At 43.1% G+C, this 23746-nt stretch overlaps 1 protein-coding gene across 2 annotated transcripts in view; it reads left to right on the top strand.

Moving 5' to 3' along the window:
- The window catches only part of LOC124111540 (synaptophysin-like), a 134516-nt gene that overhangs the window by 90311 nt on the left and 20459 nt on the right, over window positions 1–23746 (top strand). For both annotated transcript variants that reach the window (XM_046471281.2, XM_046471282.2), the window contains one exon: window positions 20117–20241. In XM_046471281.2, coding sequence (XP_046327237.2) covers window positions 20117–20241 — 125 coding nt within the window. The remainder of the gene's footprint in view (window positions 1–20116; window positions 20242–23746) is intronic.

Below are 23746 nucleotides of genomic sequence, written 5' to 3'. Positions count from 1 at the left end.
CAAGTTAAGTGGACATCCAGTTGTTTATATCGCTGGACATAGCACCAGGTTGTTGCTGGTCCAAGTTAAGGGGACAGCCAGTTGTTTATAGTGCTGGATGTAGCACTAGGTTGTTGATGGACCAAGTTAAGTGGACAGCCAGTTGTTTATATCGCTGGACATAGCACCAGGTTGTTGCTGGTCCAAGTTAAGGGGACAGCCAGTTGTTTATAGTGCTGGATGTAGCACTAGGTTGTTGATGGACCAAGTTAAAGGGATGGTGGTCGGGCACGTGCCACCATATAATAAGCCAGCTCTGTGACTGCACATAGGACCCCAGGTAATAAGCCAGTACAGACATAGTGAGCTGTGTTCCTGGGGGACTTTAGGCATGTTAGGTTTGTTGCTGTAGTAGTTGAATCTAGGAACATTTTCAGCTTTCACCATTAGGTCATGACAGGACTCGTCACTTGCATACTTCATTTCAAACACTGAAGCCTGGCACTGTTGCTCGTCTCTACAGAAATTAAGATGTGGTCACTGTGTTTGCCAGTCAAGGCAATGTCTATCCCTCATGGAAGACTAGAACAAGATGGATATATGCCTACCACACGCTTATTGACCACGACAAATGCTTGAACATTTATTCTCACAACTACACAATCTACTTAGACTGCAGTCTGGTCTGATGTCAGAACACACTTATCTCAGACAACAGTGTTTAATGGCCACGTTACCAAGTTACCACAATGACAGCTTCTACAATAATCTGTGCTGATCTCAGTCCCTTTGTCTGTCCGTCAAATTAAGATAACTGAAAATGATTAATCCATCATTATTACGATCATCTGGTTCATCTACTGGAGTGAATAATGTGGAAATCTGTTGTCAATAATTGGAAAACCTGTTGGAGCGTCACTACTGGCACCATTAATTTAACCTCAGTCTGTCGATTGACGTGACTAATCTGTTTATTAATTTGTCTTCAGTACAGTCTTATTATTGTCACCTCTATGACGATGATACAGTGATGGTCTACTTGCTTAGACAACCACCATGGTCTAGTGGACAGAGCGTCTGTCTGCCTCCCTGGTCTAGTGGACAGAGCGTCTGTCCGCCTCCCTGGTCTTGTGGACAGAACGTCTGTCTGCCTCCCTGGTCTAGTGGACAGAGCATCTGTCTGCCTCCATGGTCTAGTGGGCAGAACGTCTGTCTGCCTCCCTGGTCTAGTGGACAGAGCATCTGTCTGCCTCCCTGGTCTAGTGGACAGAGCGTCTGTCTGCCTCCCTGGTCTAGTGGACAGAGCGTCTGTCCGCCTCCCTGGTCTAGTGGACAGAGCGTCTGTCCGCCTCCCTGGTCTATTGGACAGAGTATCTGTCTGCCTCCCGGGTCTAGTGGACAGAGTGTCTGTCTGCCTCCCTGGTCTAGTGGACAGAGCGTCTGTCTGCCTCCCTGGTCTAGTGGACAGAGCATCTGTCGGCCTCCCTGGTCTATTGGGCAGAGCATCTGTCTGCCTCCATGGTCTAGTGGACAGAGCGTCTGTCTGCCTCCCTGGTCTAGTGGACAGAGCGTCTGTCGGCCTCCCTGGTCTAGTGGACAGAGTGTCTGTCTGCCTCCATGGTCTATTGGATAGAGCATCTGCCCAGAGAGCAAAAGGTTGGTTGTTAGATCGCCAGGCATATGATACCAAAAGATGTTAAAAGATGGTGATCATTGTTACCTTGCCTGGTGTTTGGCATTGATGAGATAAAACGAGGATTGGTCGGCTCGGCGTGTGTTTGAGTGGGGTATCCATGTTTATCTGCATCATGGTGTCTCACTGGGCTAGCACTATAAAACGGGCATGCACACATTCTTGCTGTAGGAGCTGACTACTGTGGATTGGGTGGCTATGTCATTGCATTGTCCTGCCCCAGCAGTCTGGATCAGTGATCATGCTATCAACCACTGGTTAACAGACCCAAACTTGATTGTTTCAAGGTCATAATATAAACATGTAATGGTACCGATGGTGGCATTAAACAACATTTTCTCAATCTGCTGGAGTATAAAGTAAAACATTTAAGTGCTACCATTAATGTAATGATCTGGAATCAGGGATTACAAGATTGTTTGACAGGTGTAGCGACCTAATCGAGAAGTCGCAGCTGATATCTACATTGCCAATCAGTTCACCTGTCAGACAGGCAGCACATCTACTACAGATAGTCTACACGCGTTAGATATCAGACGATCCGCCTGGAGGCGTGTCTGGCATTACATCATGGACACCAGGTGGCGCTGACAGAAGCCATTGTTCAGCTAACTTGATAACTGATAGATGACTGAATACATACACTCTATTGATGCCTTTGAATAGGTCGGGTTTCAAATAGATAAGCTTTGGAATTTCAGGGCAATGCCAGATCGTTCTTTGTCACGTAGCACTTGTGTTATTTGGTTTCCCCAATGTTGCCGACATCAGAGTCAATAAACTTTGTGCAGTGTCTGGCACATGTTCTTCTTCATACACACTCCTGCAGCTGTGATGATGTCAAGAATACATTGGTTTTATCTGTCAGAAGGCAGATGGAGCTTTCTTTCAGTCGATGGGATTCGTTTGAAATTAATCTCAGCTTTCTTCCTGGTGTGTTTATAAAAATTCAAATTAATCCTACCACTCTCATGGTAGTCATCTATCACAACTTTAATCACAGTGAGAAGAATGTCTATTTTCTATCAGGGTGAAATGATAGATTGAAACAGTGGGCTTCAAAATTGTTTTTTGTCGTTTTAATGGCTTTCATGGATTACTTTAGTGTTGTGACATTGTAACTGCAGTAAAGAGTTGTTGAACTTGAGATACAGTTTCTAGGCAGGATTGAGACAACAGGTCTGTGAGTCAAGGAGGTGAGTGACTGTGTCTTGGAACAAAAAAGGGGGGCGGTTGAACTTTGAAAGAAACCAGTTTTCTTGTCAACCTGGTGTTTAATGGTCAATAAAATAATTATCTTGTATTGCAAACGTGGACGTCTCATAGGAAAGTAGTTTTGTTACGTGTATCTGTGGGCTAATCCATTTGATGTCACTGGTGGTTGTTAGCTCAACTGACCGCCTCCGTGGTCTTGTGGTAGAGCGTCCGCCCGGAGAGCGGAAGGTCCAGGGTTCGATCCCGGGCCGCGTCATACAAAAAAACGTTAAAAGATTGTACTTGTTGTTACCCTGTCTGGCGCTCGGCATTAAGGGGCTAAAACAAGGACTGGTCGGCTCGGAGTCAGTATACTGTGTCTGAGTGGGCTATTCATGTTAAACTGCGGCATGGTATCTCAGTGAGCTAGCACTATAAATCGGCATCAGTCCGGACTAGTACAAGCAAATACACACACACATACATGTGCATGCACGTCGCTATATAAGTGCAATAATCTTGGACGCGACGTTAAACCCAATTTCACCTCACATGTTAGCTCAACTGGTTGTCGCTATCAGTCATTCATTCCACAGTGCTGGTGTCAGGGTGGTAACACAAACAATATTGGCGGAATTTAACACAATGTGATTGGTTGGTTGTCCTGGAAAGAAAGACAGGTAACATTAGGTAACCACCCTGTAGGTCACAGTGAGTAAGATCAAGTCACATGAATGTAGTTGGAATGGGGGTCCCTGATAAAAACATGTAACTTTGATACGTCACAAAGATCAACACTCGTGAGCCTGCAGCCTGTAGCTGCTCCATGACAAAGAACTAACACCCAAGAAATTTAAACTTGAACTGCTTGAGTGGCAAGTGACCTGTTGAGGTCTGTAGAACTGACTTGAGTGAGTGAGTGAGTATGGTTTTACGCCGCTTTTAGCAATATTCCAGCAATATCACGGCGGGGGACACCAGAAATGGGCTTCACACATTGTACCCATGTCGGGAATCGAACCCGGGTCTTCGGCGTGACGAGCGAACGATTTAACCACTAGGCTACCCGACCGCCCCCAGAACTGACTTGATAATGATGATGGTATCAGGTGTGGAGGAACATTTCATGTGTACGTGGAGACATTTCTCTGTGGCTGTTCTGGCACACTCCATTAAGATTTATGCCACCATCAAGTCCAAGGCGTTCCTGAGACATATACATCACACAGTGATCTGGCAGTGAATTCCTCCTAAATACCTTTGTCTGAGGCAGGGAGGAGGATGCTGTCCGTCTCCCACTTATTAACTTTCCTGCATCCTGTAATTACTTTCTGAATTTATTTCCTTGAAATAGTTTTTTTGATGGTCAAGATCTTTTATCTCACAGAACTGCTTGCGTGGACATTGCAGTTTTTGTGGAATCACTTTTGTTGAGTCACTCTGTATTATATAAAAGTTTGACAAATTTCAGGAGTGATGATGGTTATTTGTTAAAAATCATTTCTGGTTTCGTAAATGTATTGAAATCCGTGTCAGAGCTGTTCCCATGCTGTGCATGTGAGACATGGAACTTGTGAGTGGGAGTGTCTGTTGTTTAGTAGTTCCTGAATTCAGGGAATATGGAGAGATAATTCTCATTTCTGGATGTTTGTTTGTACGCCACACTCAGTATTCGACACTCAGTGTTTGACACTCAGTATTTGACATTCAGCATTCCAGCTATATAACCAGGCAGTCTGTAAAAATCAAGTTTGGACCAGACAATCCAGTGTTTGACATCATGAGCATCGATCTACACCATTGGGATACAATGACTTGCACCAACCAAGTCATCATGTCTACCTATTCCGTCCCGTTAGTCGCCTCTTACGACATGGGTTGCTGACGACTAATTCCAACCCGGATTTTCACAGGGGACATTTCTGAATGTGAATGTTGTCAATAACGACTACATGACGACAGTCTGTAAATAACTGAGTATAATCTGGCAAACTAGTGGTTGAAGGTATGAGCTACTGTCTACATCAACAATTGGCTAGCTCACATATTTCACTTGTGTTCCCGTTAGTCGGCTGTTGTCATCATTGAGTGCTGAATGCTGTTCTGTCCCACAACTTAAAAGGAGGAGATTGGCAGTTCCTGGTTCTCTTAATTATGGTTGGGCGTTCATCCCACATCACGCTGACACCCCGTGAAATAACTTGGGATACTATTCAAACAGCGTTAAACTCACTCACGCACGCACACACTCTCTCACTCACGCACGAGGCACTCACTCACTCACTCACTCACTCACTCACTACCTCACTCACGCCGAAGACCTGGGTTCGATTCCCGACATGGGTACAATGTGTGAAGCCCATTTGTGGTGTCCCCCACCGTGATATTGCTGTAATATTGCTAAAAGTGGTGTAAAATCATACTCACTCATTCTGACCTTGACCCGCCTCCTGTACAATGACCTTGACCTCCACTGATGCAGTGTTCCTGGACATACCTGGTGTTCATGACAGTTTTTTGTAAAACGTTCCTGAGTGAAGATTTGTCTGAAGTTTTTAACTCTTTATGTGACAAGTTTGAATACATCTAAGACTTTGAAGTTCTGCTCCCTACTTTAAAGGACCACCATGGCCATTATTGCTGTTTCACAGTTTTTGTAAGCCTGGCTGAAATAACAGCCAAGATACTTAAACTATTCATGACACTGAAATATGGTCAATAATGGTAATTATAAATCTCTGAATTGTTTGCTGATAAAAAACCACACTGTTTTTTGTGTGAGAATTAGATTACTCCAATGTATAAATCGTTCCTGAAAGGTCAGAAGTCCTTTGATCATCAAAAACATCATCAGATCTCAGTGTTAGCAACCTGTTCAGGGGAAGAAGAGAGACTACTTGAACTCAGCAAACATTCATAAAGAAAAATCTGTGTCTGTGGTCTTTATGTGCAAAGAAGTTGGGCAGTAGACGAGGATCGTGATCAAAGATGGACAATAAGATTACAGGGCAGAAGCAGGTCGGTCCTCCAGTTGAACATCCAACACTCGGACAAGATTACCGTGTGTGGGGATATGAAACGTTTCTCCAGACAGGGTCAATGGCTTGCAACATTTAAATTAAGAATCGGATATTACAACTTCAACGCCTCTTGCTTTGAATTACTGAAAACTTTATGCAGGAAATGCGTGAAAAAAGCGTTGTGGTTATGCATTGGCTCACTTGGTTGATGGTATAGGAAATGGATGTTTTTGATTTAGAATGAACTGGTGAAAGCTATCCAGCGATCTGGTTAATATGTCATTATGGACGACAAGCTGTTATTGCATGTCAAGGCAATCGGCTTACTGCATGGCAATCCATGCAAGCACATCAAAGTCACAATCTCGGCTAAATATGCACCGTGATGTAAAAATATTGTCATATTTTGATGAATGTTTTGGAAATATGAGAATGCATAGGAATGACTGTGATTAGCATTCGTCCATGTGTTGCTGTGGTGTAAGAAGAATGAAAGTGGGGAGCCTCCAGATCAAAGAGACAGGAAGCGCTAATGAAACAAAAGCTGTGTGTTTTCTGCAGCTGTCAAAGAGGTTGGGTTCTAAATGTCAAGGAAATTTAGGCTTTTCTGCAAAGCTCAAGAATTTGACATCCCTTTGACTTTTAACAGAAGAAAATAACAAAGGGGGCCAGAGTTGACATCCAGGAATAATGATTCAGCTCATCTGACCGAGTGACACGGCGCTGGTGGTAATGGTGGCCATGTTGGCTATAGCTGCAGTGTCAAGTCTTTACGTTGTGGACTTCGGAAACATTGTGTAAGAGTTCAGGACACCACTATATACTTTTGTGTTTCCGAATGATTTGATGACAGAAATCAGTTCAAAATTGTTTAGACGAAATTGAAGATATGAAATAGGTCCATGGTAACAGAATCCAATGGTTGTAGTTGCTGTGTAGGAGAGTGGCCACTGCTTACTCTGATGCAAATATCCCCATTGATGGGCACGACAGCTCCACAAATGAAGGAATTCCTAGCAATTTGCAGCACACCGTGCAGGCGAGAAAGTTTAAATTGTGTCACTGACTATATTTGGCCCAAGACGCATGGACATTTTGACTGAAATTCCAGAAAGTCCTACCGAATTATGAAGCCAAGTGAAGTGAGGGACAGTTGTAGGGATAGTACGTCTCCTGCTCTCTCCGTAAACAGATCAATGTAACAAATTCAATTCAATCATATAAAAATGATTTGATTTCAGTTTCCCACTTCTCCTTTGATCATGAAATATGATATAAATCCATACACAGTACCCCCCCCCCCCCCCCCCCCCCATTGATTTGTATTTGGATATTAGGACTTCTGTTTGAAACGTGGCATTGGTTCAGTGTAAGCAGGATGAGGCCTGATGGAGACGTCGGTGCTGCCTCCGCCGATGCCGTCAAATAACGTCACATGGCATAACAGTGAAGTTGACTTCCATCACTGTGCAGATTTCTGTTCAACAAAGAGCCCATTTGTTTCCTCATGTAACTGAAGAGTTATTTAGCTTCTCAGGAAATCAACGCAGTGCTTATTCTAGTGGTCAATTTTCTGAAATCTATTTGCCCTTTTCTTATGAGGAATATTCTGTGATTTGGAATTGTCTTCATTGGAAATTTTCAACAAATTATTTTCTTTTTCAGTTTATTTTTAAGTCCAGCTCTTTGAATATTTCATTTTCTGGTTATTTACGATGTTGAAACTGTTCTGCCGTAGTTTGGTTTTGGTGTTTTGCTGGTTACACATAATTGATACACTTGTGAGTGACCTTGCATGTCTGCTTAAGTTGAATCATCGCCATAGCTTCTGTCCTGGACAACGTAAAGTCCTTTGTGAGAGAGAAATGTCTGCTTGTCATAACATGGAGTTGTTGCTGGAAATAGGATTTATGTCTCGGGAGTAACAGCGCCCTCTGCAGGCAGTACTGAAACGTGTTGGTGTGCACTGTTTACATTACAGGGATCCACAGCATGGTAATTACATTAGTAATCGTAAACAATTGAATTTAGGGTGTTTCCCAGAGTTGGCAGTGGAGGTAATGTTGTTACACAAATCTTTAGGGTAGTTTAGCCATTACACTGAGATAGTTACAGTTCACTCACGCCAGATAGGGGATTAGATCAACTAGTGATTAATGCAATCAAGAGTTTTACAATTCACTTAGGGGAAATGAATATGGGCTGTTTTTCAGTTGGGTTTACTTCCATGTATTACAGTATGATATTGAAATATTTGCTGAGAGGAGTTTTTTGAGATCGTCTGATTTGTATGAGCTATATTTATAGGAAGTCAATGCCGAGCTCCAGCAGTCTTATAAGAAAGCACCAATGTTATGAAATTCATTGACTAAGACTTTGTTTAATAAGTGATGACTGTAACTGTTGTGTGAGGGGAGAGGGTAAACTCACTCAACCCACTCGGATAAACCCACTTGGGTAAACTCACTCGGGTAAACTCACTCAACCCACTCGGATAAACCCACTTGGGTAAACTTACTCGGGTAAACTCACTCAACCCACTCGGATAAACCCACTTGGGTAAACTCACTCGGGTAAACTCACTCAACCCACTCGGATAAACCCACTTGGGTAAACTTACTCGGGTAAACTCACTCAACCCACTCAGATAAACCCACTTGGGTAAACTCACTCGGGTAAACTCACTCAACCCACTCGGATAAACCCACTTGGGTAAACTTACTCGGGTAAACTCACTCAACCCACTCGGATAAACCCACTTGGGTAAACTTACTCGGGTAAACTCACTCAACCCACTCGGATAAACCCACTTGGGTAAACTCACTCAGATAAACTCACTGGGTAAACTCACTCGGGTAAACTCACTTAACTCACTCTCGTATAATCACTCGGGTAAACTCACTCAAATCACTTGGGGTAAACTCACTCAACCCACTCGGATAAACCCACTTGGGTAAACTCACTAAGGTAAACTCACTCAACCCGCTCGGATAAACCCTACTTGGGTAAACTCACTCAGATAAACTCACTGGGTAAACTCACTCGGGTAAACTCACTTAACTCACTCTCGTAAAATCACTCGGGTAAACTCACTCAAATCACTCGGGTAAACTCACTCAACCCACTCGGATAAACCCTACTTGGGTAAACTCACTCAGATAAACTCACTGGGTAAACTCACTCGGGTAAACTCACTTAACTCACTCTCGTAAAATCACTCGGGTAAACTCACTCAAATCACTCGGGTAAACTCACTCAACCCACTCGGATAAACCCACTTGGGTAAACTCACTAAACCCACTCGGATAAACCCTACTTGGGTAAACTCACTCAGATAAACTCACTGGGTAAACTCACTCAACTCACTCAAATCACTTGGGTAAACTCACTCAACTCACTCAGATAGACTCACTCGGGTAAAGTTGTGAACACGACATTGTTGCATGACATGCCACCTTGAAGGTGGCAGTAGCCTAGCCGGTACTCCAGCTTGTAATAACATTCCCTGTCGCAATCTGCTGAATGAAACAAGGTCCCTGTTTGCATCAAACAGAAACAAAATCTCACTTTACAACATTTCATAATGGAAACGAAAAAAGAAAATTCATATTACGTGTAATTTTATCAAATTTGGAGCCTTAAAACAAAATCCATATATACTTTTTAAATCAATTGAAAAATTTCTAAACTAACAAATCAATATTAATTGATGAAGGGGTGCATGTGCGTTCTGGTGGAGATTGATAGCCGAACGTTTGGTTCGTTTGTCTTTGTTCACTTCCATGCAGCTTGTAAACAAACTTACTTGTTCACTGATGTAAAGAGGGGAAAAGACCGAGTGAAGAAGTGAAATGAGTTCTTGTGGAGTGGTGTGAACGATTCCATCACTTTCCCTCGCCTTCCCCTTCTCCTCGGGCTTCCAACCACTCTCAATACAGTTTAATTTATCAGCTAGGGTTTAATTTTACTCCTTAAGTCGTAGAAAGACAGGTGGTTTGTATTGGTCTTGTCAGATAATCAATACATTAATGGACAAAGATTCTTCATCAACTTAAATCTCTGAATGGCTTGCCTAGGTGGGTTGAGCTCACATGGCCAATCAATGGAAAAGTGGCTGTCCTGACATGAAATCGGGCTTCTGCTTAATTACATTCCCAAAGGAAGAGGAAACAGTCTCAACATTTCCTGTGCCGCAGGTCTGTGCAAGGTATTGGTATTCATACGGCACTAGACGTCGGTTACCGCCTCCTAAAGTGCTCGCTTTCACAGCCGGATCACCCCAGAGGTGCGGCATGATGGGATATGATAAAGTTTATCAGTACTTCCGACACACATTGGTCTGACGGACTTTTGGGATATAGCCTGCTTATCTTCATGCTGTATTTTGTTTAAACTGATTAGTTAGAGCCCCCAAATTGTAGCGTTTTATTCAGGAGGGAATTCCTGGGCCATAAAGAGACTTTACATGGAGATAAAGTCAGCAAGGTTCTGATTGAAATGTTCTGAAATGTGGTATAGGTACCATCCAAGGTCACTTCACTGGTGTCTGCTAATAGAGGAACCCCTCAGTCTTGGAAAAACCTATTTCGCAGGCGATAAATTCTTGTCATGCAGCACTTTGTTGCAGATAAATAATAAATCTGACACCATATCTAAAAAGTGCGAAATTGAAAAATGGATTTTCTCTCAAGTGCCTTAAGCCCTGTTATTTATGCCTCCCCATTTGCGAGAGCACCACCGATACTGACGTCTTTACAACTAATGTCAAACAAAATAAAAATGGAGGCGTAAAAAAGGAGTTAGACCTTCACACATCAACAACTTTACCTTTCGCAATCTGTCATCACTTGCCCTGCTTTTGTCATAGATATATTGATCACGCAGAGTTTAATCACCAGAATCACAGTGATTAACTGGAAGTTTTTCCCTCAGAAAACAAGGTCATTTGAACCTGTTCATGGAGTTGGTTATATTGCATGATCATGTTGCCTTCAAAGGAATGATAAAATTTTATGTTTCATGGAGAATCTTTGGAATATGAGATTACCGAATATTTGTATTGTAAATGGTGATAATCAGTTTTATATTTGGTGTGAATAGTCCTTTGACTGGGACAGAGGCGGGAGTTCGGGACCGACAGCGATGGCTGGTGCTGAGCTGATTATCAGCAGCATCAAGTTGTGACTATTGAGAGTAACACAGAGTGTTACATTATCTGTGTTGTTGGACATTGACTGACAGTTATGTCTGTACTCTGAGGGGCAGTGGTGGTGGTGGTGGTCTTGACGTGCTGAGTTTGATTCCCAACATGGTTACAATGTGTCAAGTCCATTCTTGGTGTCTGCCTGGTGTCACGTTGCTAAATGTTGGAGAAAACCTTACTCACTCACTCACTCACTCACTCACTCACTCACTCACTCACTCACTCACTCACTCACTCACTCACTCCTACTTGTCTATGTATATCTTTCTACATTTAGTTAAGTTTCATATTAAATATTAATTAATATTTATTGGCTGACCCATGCTAGTCTATACAAGGTTTTCACTTCAGCATGTGACACAGTTAATGGTTACACCAACAGTAGATAGGGAGATGTGATGATGAGCTTCTACAAATCTGTTTACATAGATTGTTGATTTTGACAGATTTATATCAGCTGTGGCTGTTGGTTAGGTATGATCTTCTGTACAAGTTGAACCGCCCCTGTGGTCTCGTGGTAGAGCGTCCGCCCGGAGAGCGGAATGTCCTCAGTTCGATCCCCCAACGCATCATACCAAAAGACGTAAAAAGATGGTACTTGTTGTTACCCTGTCTGGCGCTCGGCATTAAGGGGCTAAAACAAGGACTGGTCGGCTCGGAGTCAGTATACTGTGTCTGAGTGGGATATTCACGTTAAACTGCGGCATGGTATCTCAATGAGCTAGCACTATAAATCGGCATCAGTCCGGACTAGTACAAGCAGCCACACGTACACACACACGTTAATGCATGTCGCTATATAAGTGCAATAATCTTGGACGCGACGTTAAACCTCATTTCACCTCACCTCACCACCTGTACAAAGTGAAAACAGTATGGTCCACGTCAGAATGCACTTCTGTAAATCCTCCTCCTGTCAGCTGTGTAGCGCAAGATGCTGTCATCATCACAGCCGAGTTTCTCAATCATGTACTGTTTTTGCATGCGTGGCCTTGAGTTGATACTCTGAGAGGTATGAAAATGCATCCCAAATGTCCCCAAGACTGAAACAGCGTTTATATTGCCCTTAGTAATGAAAAAACACCCACTTCCTCATTCACATCCTTTTACAAAAACAGTAGGAGTGGTAGCTTTCCTAGTAAACAGGCTGCCAACTAGAAATAGGTCGAGACTATGACATGGTAAATTCAGTGTCGTACCTCGGGGTGGCTTTGATCCCATGAGCAGGCTTAACATCAGCAGGGGGTGTTTTTACATGTGAAGACCAAGTTTCAAACTTTCATGGTAAAATATATCTTTGTCTTCTTTATGTGACGTTGCGTCACATCCTTCACTCGTCCACTTGTAAGAAGCTGTAGAGTAGGTAGTTATGGCGTAAAAATGACTCGAAGCAGGATTCTCTTGACTGTTCAAAGCTCCAACATCGATCAGCTGCAGCATTTGCATTATGTGCCAATCATGCAAATTTCTGCTTGCTTTTTACCCAAGGAAAACACACTGCAAATCGAATAATTGGCTCAAGGGAAGAGAATTAGCTTTCTGGTTACACGGAAGACATTATCAAGTGTTATTTGGAGGAATATTAACATGTGTTTGAGTGTTGTGTCTTCCTGGTCTAAACAACATGGACTAGCAGAATTGTCCTGCAGTACACTACGTCGTAATTAGTTGCCCCGGACGTCCTTTGTTCAATAATCAATACTCAAGAATCACAAGTTATAGTCAGCATGCTCAAATTAAGTAAATTTACATTTAGATAACCTTCCGTGCAAGGCATTATGTCACGGTGGATGGTCAGTTTTTGTTGTTTTGATTGTGCCGAGACATGAACAAATCTGCTCGGGGTAGGAAAGTCTCCACGTTCTCCTCTGTAGCGGTATCAGCATAGCCATTAACAGGTTCCTGTCGTTGTGCTAAGGGTGGTAGTTACGCTGGGCATGGTAATCAAATGGTTGGCTTTGCTGAATGGAGTGACAGTATGTTATTTGTGCATTAATGCGAAGAAGGACGGGAAATATCCTTGCAGTGAAATCATATGAAAACAGAATGGAGTGAATAAAGATATTTGAAATAAAATGAATTTGGGAAAGTGTTTTCCTAAAGTGTTTTTGTTTCACAGACTTGTTCTGATTATCGGCAGCATAAATTGTTCTGAAAATTGTCTCTGCTATGAAGTTCCTTGTCAGTTTGACCGTCACTTCAGTCTGGTTTCAAGGCTAAAAGCCTTCGTTAGTGCTCAATACGTGTTCAATTTCACTCACTTCACACAACGTTAACAAGCAAAATGGAGAACTATAGGAAAAAAGCATGCACTGACATGCGTGTATTGAGAAATGATTCTAATTTCAGGGAAAAGCTTTGGTTGAAGGGTATTTTTTGTTAAAGAAGAATTGAAACAATTGAATCACTGGTTATGATGTTTGCATCATGAAAACAGGAAACGTGATTATGTTACAAGAAATTGGAAAATGATTGCATTTCCCTATTTTCTTATCACTAACTAATGCTGCCATGTCCAACAAGTCACACAGACAAATTACAATCTATTTGGATGTTTTTTGCACCAATCTGCCTCCCATTTTGTCCCAGCTTGACATCAATTGATTGCTGCACTGCCTCGCCCGCTCCCTCTCGCCGTGCGAGTCTTCCGTACACACAGCAAATCTAGTCAGCTGGAATGTCTTCTCTCCCACTACACATTACTCCCCTGCTCAGTGTCTTGAGGACTGGACAAAGACATGTGCTTCTTCTTAGCTCACCTTGTTGAGATACTCAGCCATGTGCATCTTTGCTTTTTATTTCAACTGATTTATTTCAAGAATGTTTTCCCCTAGTGTAATAGGTATCATATTCGACGTAATAAGCGCCCCGCTCTAATAATGTTCAGTGTAATAGGTAAGTTATATACAAACCAACATGGTTCATGTGGTCCCAGCCTGTGGTCCCCTGTGGTCCCAGCCTGTGGTCCCAGCCTGTGGTCCCCTGTAATGACCTGTGGCATGTAGAAGTGGATCCAGTCGATATTCTTTGTTCCAAGAGTCCAACTTGAAAACAATTCAAGAAACTTTGGTTTCATTTGGAAACAAAAACAAGATTTTACAAGACAGAAGATTGTACTCTACCAATGGGGACAGCATCAAAGGAAAGTCACTTGAAAAATTAAGTTTACTATTTACTTCACAAGGCTTTCTCGTTGTTTCTAGAATCTCCGTTTGATTTCACTGTGGCAAATATTGGCTGGATTACCTCTAAAAGTGTTGTACAGCCTCTTGAAGTTTCAGCCATGTTTCTAGACAGCAGTTGTATTTATAGATCAGCCATTATTTCATCTTGACAAGGGCGGTCGGGTAGCCTAGTGGTTAAAGCATTCGCTCATTACGCCGAAGACCCAGGTCCGATTTCCCACATGGGTACAATGTGTGAAGCCCATTCTGGTGTCCCCTGCCATGATATTGCTGAAATATTGCTAAAAGCGTCGTTAAACCATACTCACTCATTCACTCATCTCGACAACTTAATATTTCTGTAATAGTGGACGTCTGAAGGTCTGGTGAGCTATGGCCATGTTGCTGGACAGCAGCGGGATTTATAAACCCCCCATTATTTCATCTCAACAACTTAACTTTATTATTCTGCAATAACACAACGTTAACAAAATTGCTTTTCTCAAACCACTTTTGCTTAACTTTATGAGCAAACAAATTGATGTCAAAAGCTTGTTTATAACTCAGGCATTTCGCAACCTTTGTGGAGAAATTTACAAAAGTCAGAGCTGATTCTGAGTCGTCCCTCCCTAAGCTGTCCGGGCTGTGCTTAAATCGTCATTTAATCCTCATCATCAGGAGTATGGGACATATAAGCGGCGTCTACGTTTGGCACCGCAGTTCCTGGCACTACCCGGAGATAATGGTCCTGGCTGATAACTCAATATGATCCCGACAAACACGGTTACCTCGACTGGGCAAGAGCACCTAATAACATTGCTGGCAACATGGAGCCGCGTCTGCACCAACCAATAACACTTCCTGTATTTAGTTCCAACCAAAAGGACTGGGCAATTAGATTACTCCGACACTCCTGAGACAAGGTTATTTGAGGTCTTGAGAAGCGATATGAAAAGCCTTATCACTTATCAGAGCGATGGTATGTGTAAATTGTGAGCTATCATTCCAGTTGGACTACGGAATAGGGAATAACAGTGTATTGATTCCACATTCCATCTGTTGTTATACTCCAGCATAACACTTATGGTGTCTGTAGAGACGTATAGGTTACTATTGTTCAATAACTCCCGTGTGGAACCTCCCTCTTGGCGTGGAGATGTTGTTGGTCAGGTGTCTGATGGCTTGTCTTGGAGTTTATAGGATTTAATATTAATAACTAATACTGTAGTTTCCCATATCTGTAGTTTATCTGTATCGTGTGTCTACTTTGTAGGAACAATATTCATTTCATTGATTGAAACTTGCTTTAGGTAAATTGTTAGTTGAGAATATTAATAAAAACCCATACATTTCACTATTTGATTTACTTCATTAGGAGCTGGTGTGTTAGGTGAGTAGTACAAGAGTTAACTAGGTCAGGCTGAAGGTCTGAGTTTGATTCCCACCTGGGTTCAAGTGTAGTGGACCGCCTCCGTGGTCTTGTGGTAGAGCGTCCGCCCGGAGAGCAGGGGTTCGATCCCCGGCCGCGTCATACCAAAAGACGTTAAAAGATGGTACTTGTTGTTACCCTGTCTGGCGCTCGGCATTAAGGGGCTAAAACAAGGACTGGTCGGCTCGGAGTCAGTATACTGTGTCTGAGTGGGGTATTCATGTTAAACTGTGGCGTGGTATCTTAATGAGCTAGCACTATAAATCGGCATTAGTCTGGACTAGTACAAGCAGCCACACAAACACACACACGTACATGCACGTCGCTATATAAGTGCAATAATCTTGGACGCGACGTTAAACCCAATTTCACCTCACCTCACCTCACCTCACCTCACCTCACCTCACCTCACCTCACCTCACCTCAAGTGTAGTGTCCCATGTAGGCTGTTGCTGTTCGGTGGCCAATGAGTTGTGGACATTGCCCTTCATCTACTTCATGTACACTTCGTACTGACCACTTACAGTTTGCTGTTGCAGGAGACTGTTTGTGCCAATAAAGAATATACTTCATGTAGAGGGTACAAGAGGAAAGTCTATTTGGCTTCTGAACAATTTGTAAGGGCAAAGGTTTTGTAACCCCTCCCCATGGCTTCTTCCTCTGTGATTGACAGATTATGCTTCCAACCGGTGACACATGGCACCTAATGGGGAGGGTGGACCCTCAGTGACATGATACAAGGTCCTGCAATATTGCCACGGCAAATGACCTGTGTAAATATGAAACAATGGCCGACCAATGCTTGTGTCAAAACTGATGGCAAACGTCAACATTGATTTATCCTGTAATCACTTCACGCCACCACTGGCATCTTGGGTCAAAAGTACTGATACTTATATATGGCATTTATCATCCACAGAATAATATGCAAATATTTTGTAATATCTATTATTATGCTGTATTATCATATCATAGTTGTCATATACATTTAGATGTGAAGATCTTATTACTTATTACTTTGGATGTGAAGATCGTATTGCTCATTACTTTGTATGTGAAGATCTTATTACTCATTACTTTGTATGTGAAGATCGTATTGCTCATTACTTTGTATGTGAAGATCTTATTACTCATTACTTTGGATGTGAAGATCTTATTGCTCATTACTTTGGATGTGACGATCTTATTACTCATTACCTTGGATGTGGAGATTGTATTGCTCATTACTTTCGATGTAAAGATCTTATTACTCATTACTTTGTATGTGAAGATCTTATTACTCATTACTTTAAATGTGAAGATCTTATTACTCATTACTTTGGATGTGAAGATCTTATTACTTATTACTTTGGGCGTGAAGGAGAAGGATTCAGTACCCTGATAGTAGCCGACATACTGAATGAAGCAGCTCAAACACCCAACACTCACTCATAGCTGGATCTGCCCTATGGAGGAGGACTCTGTACCCTGATAGTAGCCAACACACTGAATGAAGCAGCTCAAACACCCAACACTCACTGATAGCTGGATCTGCCCTATGGAGGAGGACTCTGTACCCTGATAGTAGCCGACATACTGAATGAAGCAGCTCAAACACCCAACACTCACTCGAAGCTGGATCTGCCCTATAGAGGAGGACTCTGTACCCATATAGTAGCTGACACACTGAATGAAGCAGCTCAAACACCCAACACTCACTCATAGCTGGATCTGCCCTATAGAGGAGGACTCTGTACCCATATAGTAGCCGACACACTGAATGAAGCAGCTCAAACACCCAACACTCACTCATAGCTGGATCTGCCCTATAGAGGACTCTGTACCCTGATAGTAGTCGACACACTGAATGAAGCAGCTCAAACACCCAACACTCACTCATAGCTGGATCTGCCCTATAGAGGACTCTGTACCCTGATAGTAGTCGACACACTGAATGAAGCAGCTCAAACACCCAACACTCACTCATAGCTGGATCTGCCCTATAGAGGACTCTGTACCCTGATAGTAGCCGACACACTGAATGAAGCAGCTCAAACACCCAACACTCACTCATAGCTGGATCTGCCCTTTAGAGGACTCTGTACCCATATAGTAGCCGACACACTGAATGAAGCAGCTCAAACACCCAACACTCACTCATAGCTGGATCTGCCCTATAGAGGACTCTGTACCCTGATAGTAGTCGACACACTGAATGAAGCAGCTCAAACACCCAACACTCACTCATAGCTGGATCTGCCCTATGGAGGACTCTGTACCCTGATAGTAGCCGACATACTGAATGAAGCAGCTCAAACACCCAACACTCACTCATAGCTGGATCTGCCCTATGGAGGACTCTGTACCCTGATAGTAGCCGACACACTGAATAAAGCAGCTCAAACACCCAACACTCACTCATAGCTGGATCTGCCCTATAGAGGAGGACTCTGTACCCTGATAGTAGCCGACATACTGAATGAAGCAGCTCAAACACCCAACACTCACTCATAGCTGGATCTGCCCTATAGAGGAGGACTCTGTACCCTGATAGTAGCCGACATACTGAATGAAGCAGCTCAAACACCCAACACTCACTCATAGCTGGATCTGCCCTATAGAGGAGGACTCTGTACCCTGATAGTAGCCAACATACTGAATGAAGCAGCTCAAACACCCAACACTCACTCATAGCTGGATCTGCCCTATGGAGGAGGACTCTGTACCCTGATAGTAGCCGACACACTGAATGAAGCAGCTCAAACACCCAACACTCACTCATAGCTGGATCTGCCCTATAGAGGAGGACTCTGTACCCATATAGTAGCCGACACACTGAATGAAGCAGCTCAAACACCCAACACTCACTCATAGCTGGATCTGCCCTATGGAGGAGGACTCTGTACCCTGATAGTAGTCGACATACTGAATGAAGCAGCTCAAACACCCAACACTCACTCATAGCTGGATCTGCCCTATGGAGGAGGACTCTGTACCCTGATAGTAGCCAACATACTGAATGAAGCAGCTCAAACACCCAACACTCACTCATAGCTGGATCTGCCCTATAGAGGAGGACTCTGTACCCTGATAGTAGTCGACATACTGAATGAAACAGCTCAAACACCCAACACTCACTCATAGCTGGATCTGCCCTATGGAGGAGGACTCTGTACCCTGATAGTAGCCAACATACTGAATGAAGCAGCTCAAACACCCAACACTCACTCATAGCTGGATCTGCCCTATAGAGGAGGACTCTGTACCCATATAGTAGCCGACACACTGAATGAAGCAGCTCAAACACCCAACACTCACTCATAGCTGGATCTGCCCTATAGAGGAGGACTCTGTACCCTGATAGTAGCCAACATACTGAATGAAGCAGCTCAAACACCCAACACTCACTCATAGCTGGATCTGCCCTATGGAGGAGGACTCTGTACCCTGATAGTAGCCAACATACTGAATGAAGCAGCTCAAACACCCAACACTCACTCATAGCTGGATCTGCCCTATAGAGGAGGACTCTGTACCCTGATAGTAGCCAACATACTGAATGAAGCAGCTCAAACACCCAACACTCACTCATAGCTGGATCTGCCCTATGGAGGAGGATCCTGTACCCTGATAGTAGTCGACACTCTGTACCCTGATAGATAATGGAATGTCACAGATGTTCTCAAGAAGTATTGTTGCCATAAGATAAAGGTGTTTGCATGAGTTGGAAGCTAACTTGTATTTTCTTGGATATTTGTTAGTAGATGAAAGACATGTTTATTAGCAACTCCAGACAATTTTTGATCCTAAATAATCAAACACAAAACCTCTGAGGAATGATTTGGATTACAGCATCGATTAGTTCTTTTCTTTATCAAGTAGTTTCTTGTTTGGGTAAATAAAGATGAAAGGTGCTACAGGGGTTTTATGATGATGAAAGCCATATGTAGTGACCCAGAATGTCACCGCATCTCTGCCGAGAATCCCTTTCAGCATCATCAAAGGCATTTACCGGAATGTTTCCAAAAGATGCAGCGCTTGGAGCTGACATGTTTCTAAGAGTGTTGTTATGATGTAATTATGCAACAATTTCTTAACCGGATAATCCACAACAGAACTCATACTGGCAAATATTAATCAGAAAATACTTGTAACGATGAGCCTGTCCATAGATAAGTTGAAGCTAGTTACTGCCTCATAGGGTTAAACTTGTCAAGCACATGGGTTAAAGTGTTTGCTTGTCACGCCGAAGACCCGGGTTCGATTCCCCTCATGGGTACAATGTGTGAAGCCCATTTCTGGAGTCCCTTGCTGTGTTATTTCTGGAATATTGCTTAAAGCGGCGATTGACCATACTCACTCACTCACTCATCTCAATTACTTGAATGTGAAACATATACAGGCCTTGTGTTCATACAACCTTCTTGATCAGTAAAACAATTTATCATCTTTCAGATTGTGGCCATATTTGCTTTCGCAACAACCACCAGCTTCAGGACCAGTTCGTCTCTGAAGACCAAATGTAACAACGAAAGCAACCCCTGGAAGGAAGTGGTCTATAAATACTCATATCCTTTTGAGTAAGTACCCCTACATTAACACATACTCCTACATCAACACATACTCCTCCATCAACACATGCTCCTACATCAACACACGCTCCTACATCAACACACACTCCTACATCAACACACTCTCCTACATCAACACACTCCTACATCAACACACGCTCCTACATCAACACACACTCCTACATCAACACATACTCCTACATCAACACACGCTCCTACATCAACACACGCTCCTACATCAACACACTCCTACATCAACACATACTCCTACATCAACACACACTCCTACATCAACACATACTCCTACATCAACACACGCTCCTACATCAACACACACTCCTACATCAACACACTCTCCTACATCAACACACTCCTACATCAACACACGCTCCTACATCAACACACTCCTACATCAACACACACTCCTACATCAACACACTCTCCTACATCAACACACTCTCCTACATCAACACACTCCTACATCAACACACACTCCTACATCAACACATACTCCTACATCAACACACGCTCCTACATTAACACACACTCCTACATCAACACACTCCTACATCAACACACACTCCTACATCAACACACGCTCCTACATCAACACACACTCCTACATCAACACTCACTCCTACATCAACACACACTCCTACATCAACACACTCTCCTACATCAACACACACTCCTACATCAACACTCTCCTACATCAACACTCTCCTACATCAACACACACTCCTACATCAACACTCTCCTACATCAACACATACTCCTACATCAACACACACTCCTACATCAACACACACTCCTACATCAACACACTCCTACATCAACACATACTCCTACATCAACACACACTCCTACATCAACACACTCCTACATCAACACATACTCCTACATCAACACACACTCCTACATCAACACGCTCCTACATCAACACATACTCCTACATCAACACACACTCCTACATCAACACACTCTCCTACATCAACACACTCCTACATCAACACACACTCCTACATCAACACACTCTCCTACATCAACACACTCTCCTACATCAACACACTCCTACATCAACACACTCCTACATCAACACACACTCCTACATCAACACATACTCCTACATCAACACATACTCCTACATCAACACACTCTCCTACATCAACACACTCCTACATCAACACACTCCTACATCAACACACACTCCTACATCAACACACACTCCTACATCAACACATACTCCTACATCAACACACTCTCCTACATCAACACACTCCTACATCAACACACTCCTACATCAACACACACTCCTACATCAACACACACTCCTACATCAACACACACTCCTACATCAACACACACTCCTACATCAACACACACTCCTACATCAACACACACTCCTACATCAACACACTCTCCTACATCAACACACTCCTACATCAACACACTCCTACATCAACACACACTCCTACATCAACACACTCCTACATCAACACACACTCCTACATCAACACACACTCCTACATCAACACATACTCCTACATCAACACACACTCCTACATCAACACACTCTCCTACATCAACACACTCTCCTACATCAACACACTCTCCTACATCAACACACTCCTACATCAACACACACTCCTACATCAACACATACTCCTACATCAACACACGCTCCTACATTAACACACACTCCTACATCAACACACTCCTACATCAACACACACTCCTACATCAACACACTCTCCTACATCAACACACACTCCTACATCAACACATACTCCTACATCAACACACTCTCCTACATCAACACACTCCTACATCAACACACTCCTACATCAACACATACTCCTACATCAACACACACTCCTACATCAACACACTCCTACATCAACACATACTCCTACATCAACACACTCTCCTACATCAACACACTCCTACATCAACACACTCCTACATCAACACACACTCCTACATCAACACACACTCCTACATCAACACATACTCCTACATCAACACACTCTCCTACATCAACACACTCCTACATCAACACACTCCTACATCAACACACACTCCTACATCAACACACACTCCTACATCAACACACACTCCTACATCAACACACACTCCTACATCAACACACACTCCTACATCAACACACACTCCTACATCAACACACTCTCCTACATCAACACACTCCTACATCAACACACTCCTACATCAACACACACTCCTACATCAACACACTCCTACATCAACACATACTCCTACATCAACACACTCTCCTACATCAACACACACTCCTACATCAACACACTCTCCTACATCAACACACTCCTACATCAACACACTCCTACATCAACACACACTCCTACATCAACACACACTCCTACATCAACACACACTCCTACATCAACACACACTCCTACATCAACACACACTCCTACATCAACACACACTCCTACATCAACACACTCTCCTACATCAACACACTCTCCTACATCAACACACTCCTACATCAACACACTCCTACATCAACACACTCCTACATCAACACACACTCCTACATCAACACATACTCCTACATCAACACATACTCCTACATCAACACACTCTCCTACATCAACACACTCCTACATCAACACACTCCTACATCAACACACACTCCTACATCAACACACACTCCTACATCAACACATACTCCTACATCAACACACTCTCCTACATCAACACACTCCTACATCAACACACTCCTACATCAACACACACTCCTACATCAACACACACTCCTACATCAACACACACTCCTACATCAACACACACTCCTACATCAACACACACTCCTACATCAACACACACTCCTACATCAACACACTCTCCTACATCAACACACTCCTACATCAACACACTCCTACATCAACACACACTCCTACATCAACACACTCCTACATCAACACACACTCCTACATCAACACACACTCCTACATCAACACATACTCCTACATCAACACACACTCCTACATCAACACACTCTCCTACATCAACACACTCCTACATCAACACACTCCTACATCAACACACTCCTACATCAACACATACTCCTACATCAACACACGCTCCTACATCAACACACGCTCCTACATCAACACACTCCTACATCAACACACACTCCTACATCAACACACACTCCTACATCAACACACACTCCTACATCAACACACACTCCTACATCAACACATACTCCTACATCAACACACACTCCTACATCAACACACACTCCTACATCAACACATACTCCTACATCAACACATACTCCTACATCAACACACTCCTACATCAACACATACTCCTACATCAACACATACTCCTACATCAACACACACTCCTACATCAACACATACTCCTACATCAACACACACTCCTACATCAACACACACTCCTACATCAACACACACTCCTACATCAACACACTCCTACATCAACACACTCCTACATCAACACACACTCC

The sequence above is a fragment of the Haliotis rufescens genome, unplaced genomic scaffold, assembly GCF_023055435.1.
Source record: "Haliotis rufescens isolate VD_foot unplaced genomic scaffold, xgHalRufe1.0.p SCAF_71, whole genome shotgun sequence".
In the NCBI taxonomy this organism is placed as follows: Eukaryota; Metazoa; Mollusca; class Gastropoda; order Lepetellida; family Haliotidae; genus Haliotis; species Haliotis rufescens.
Note: the sequence above shows the minus strand (reverse complement) of the source record. Positions and strands in the feature narration are given on the sequence as shown.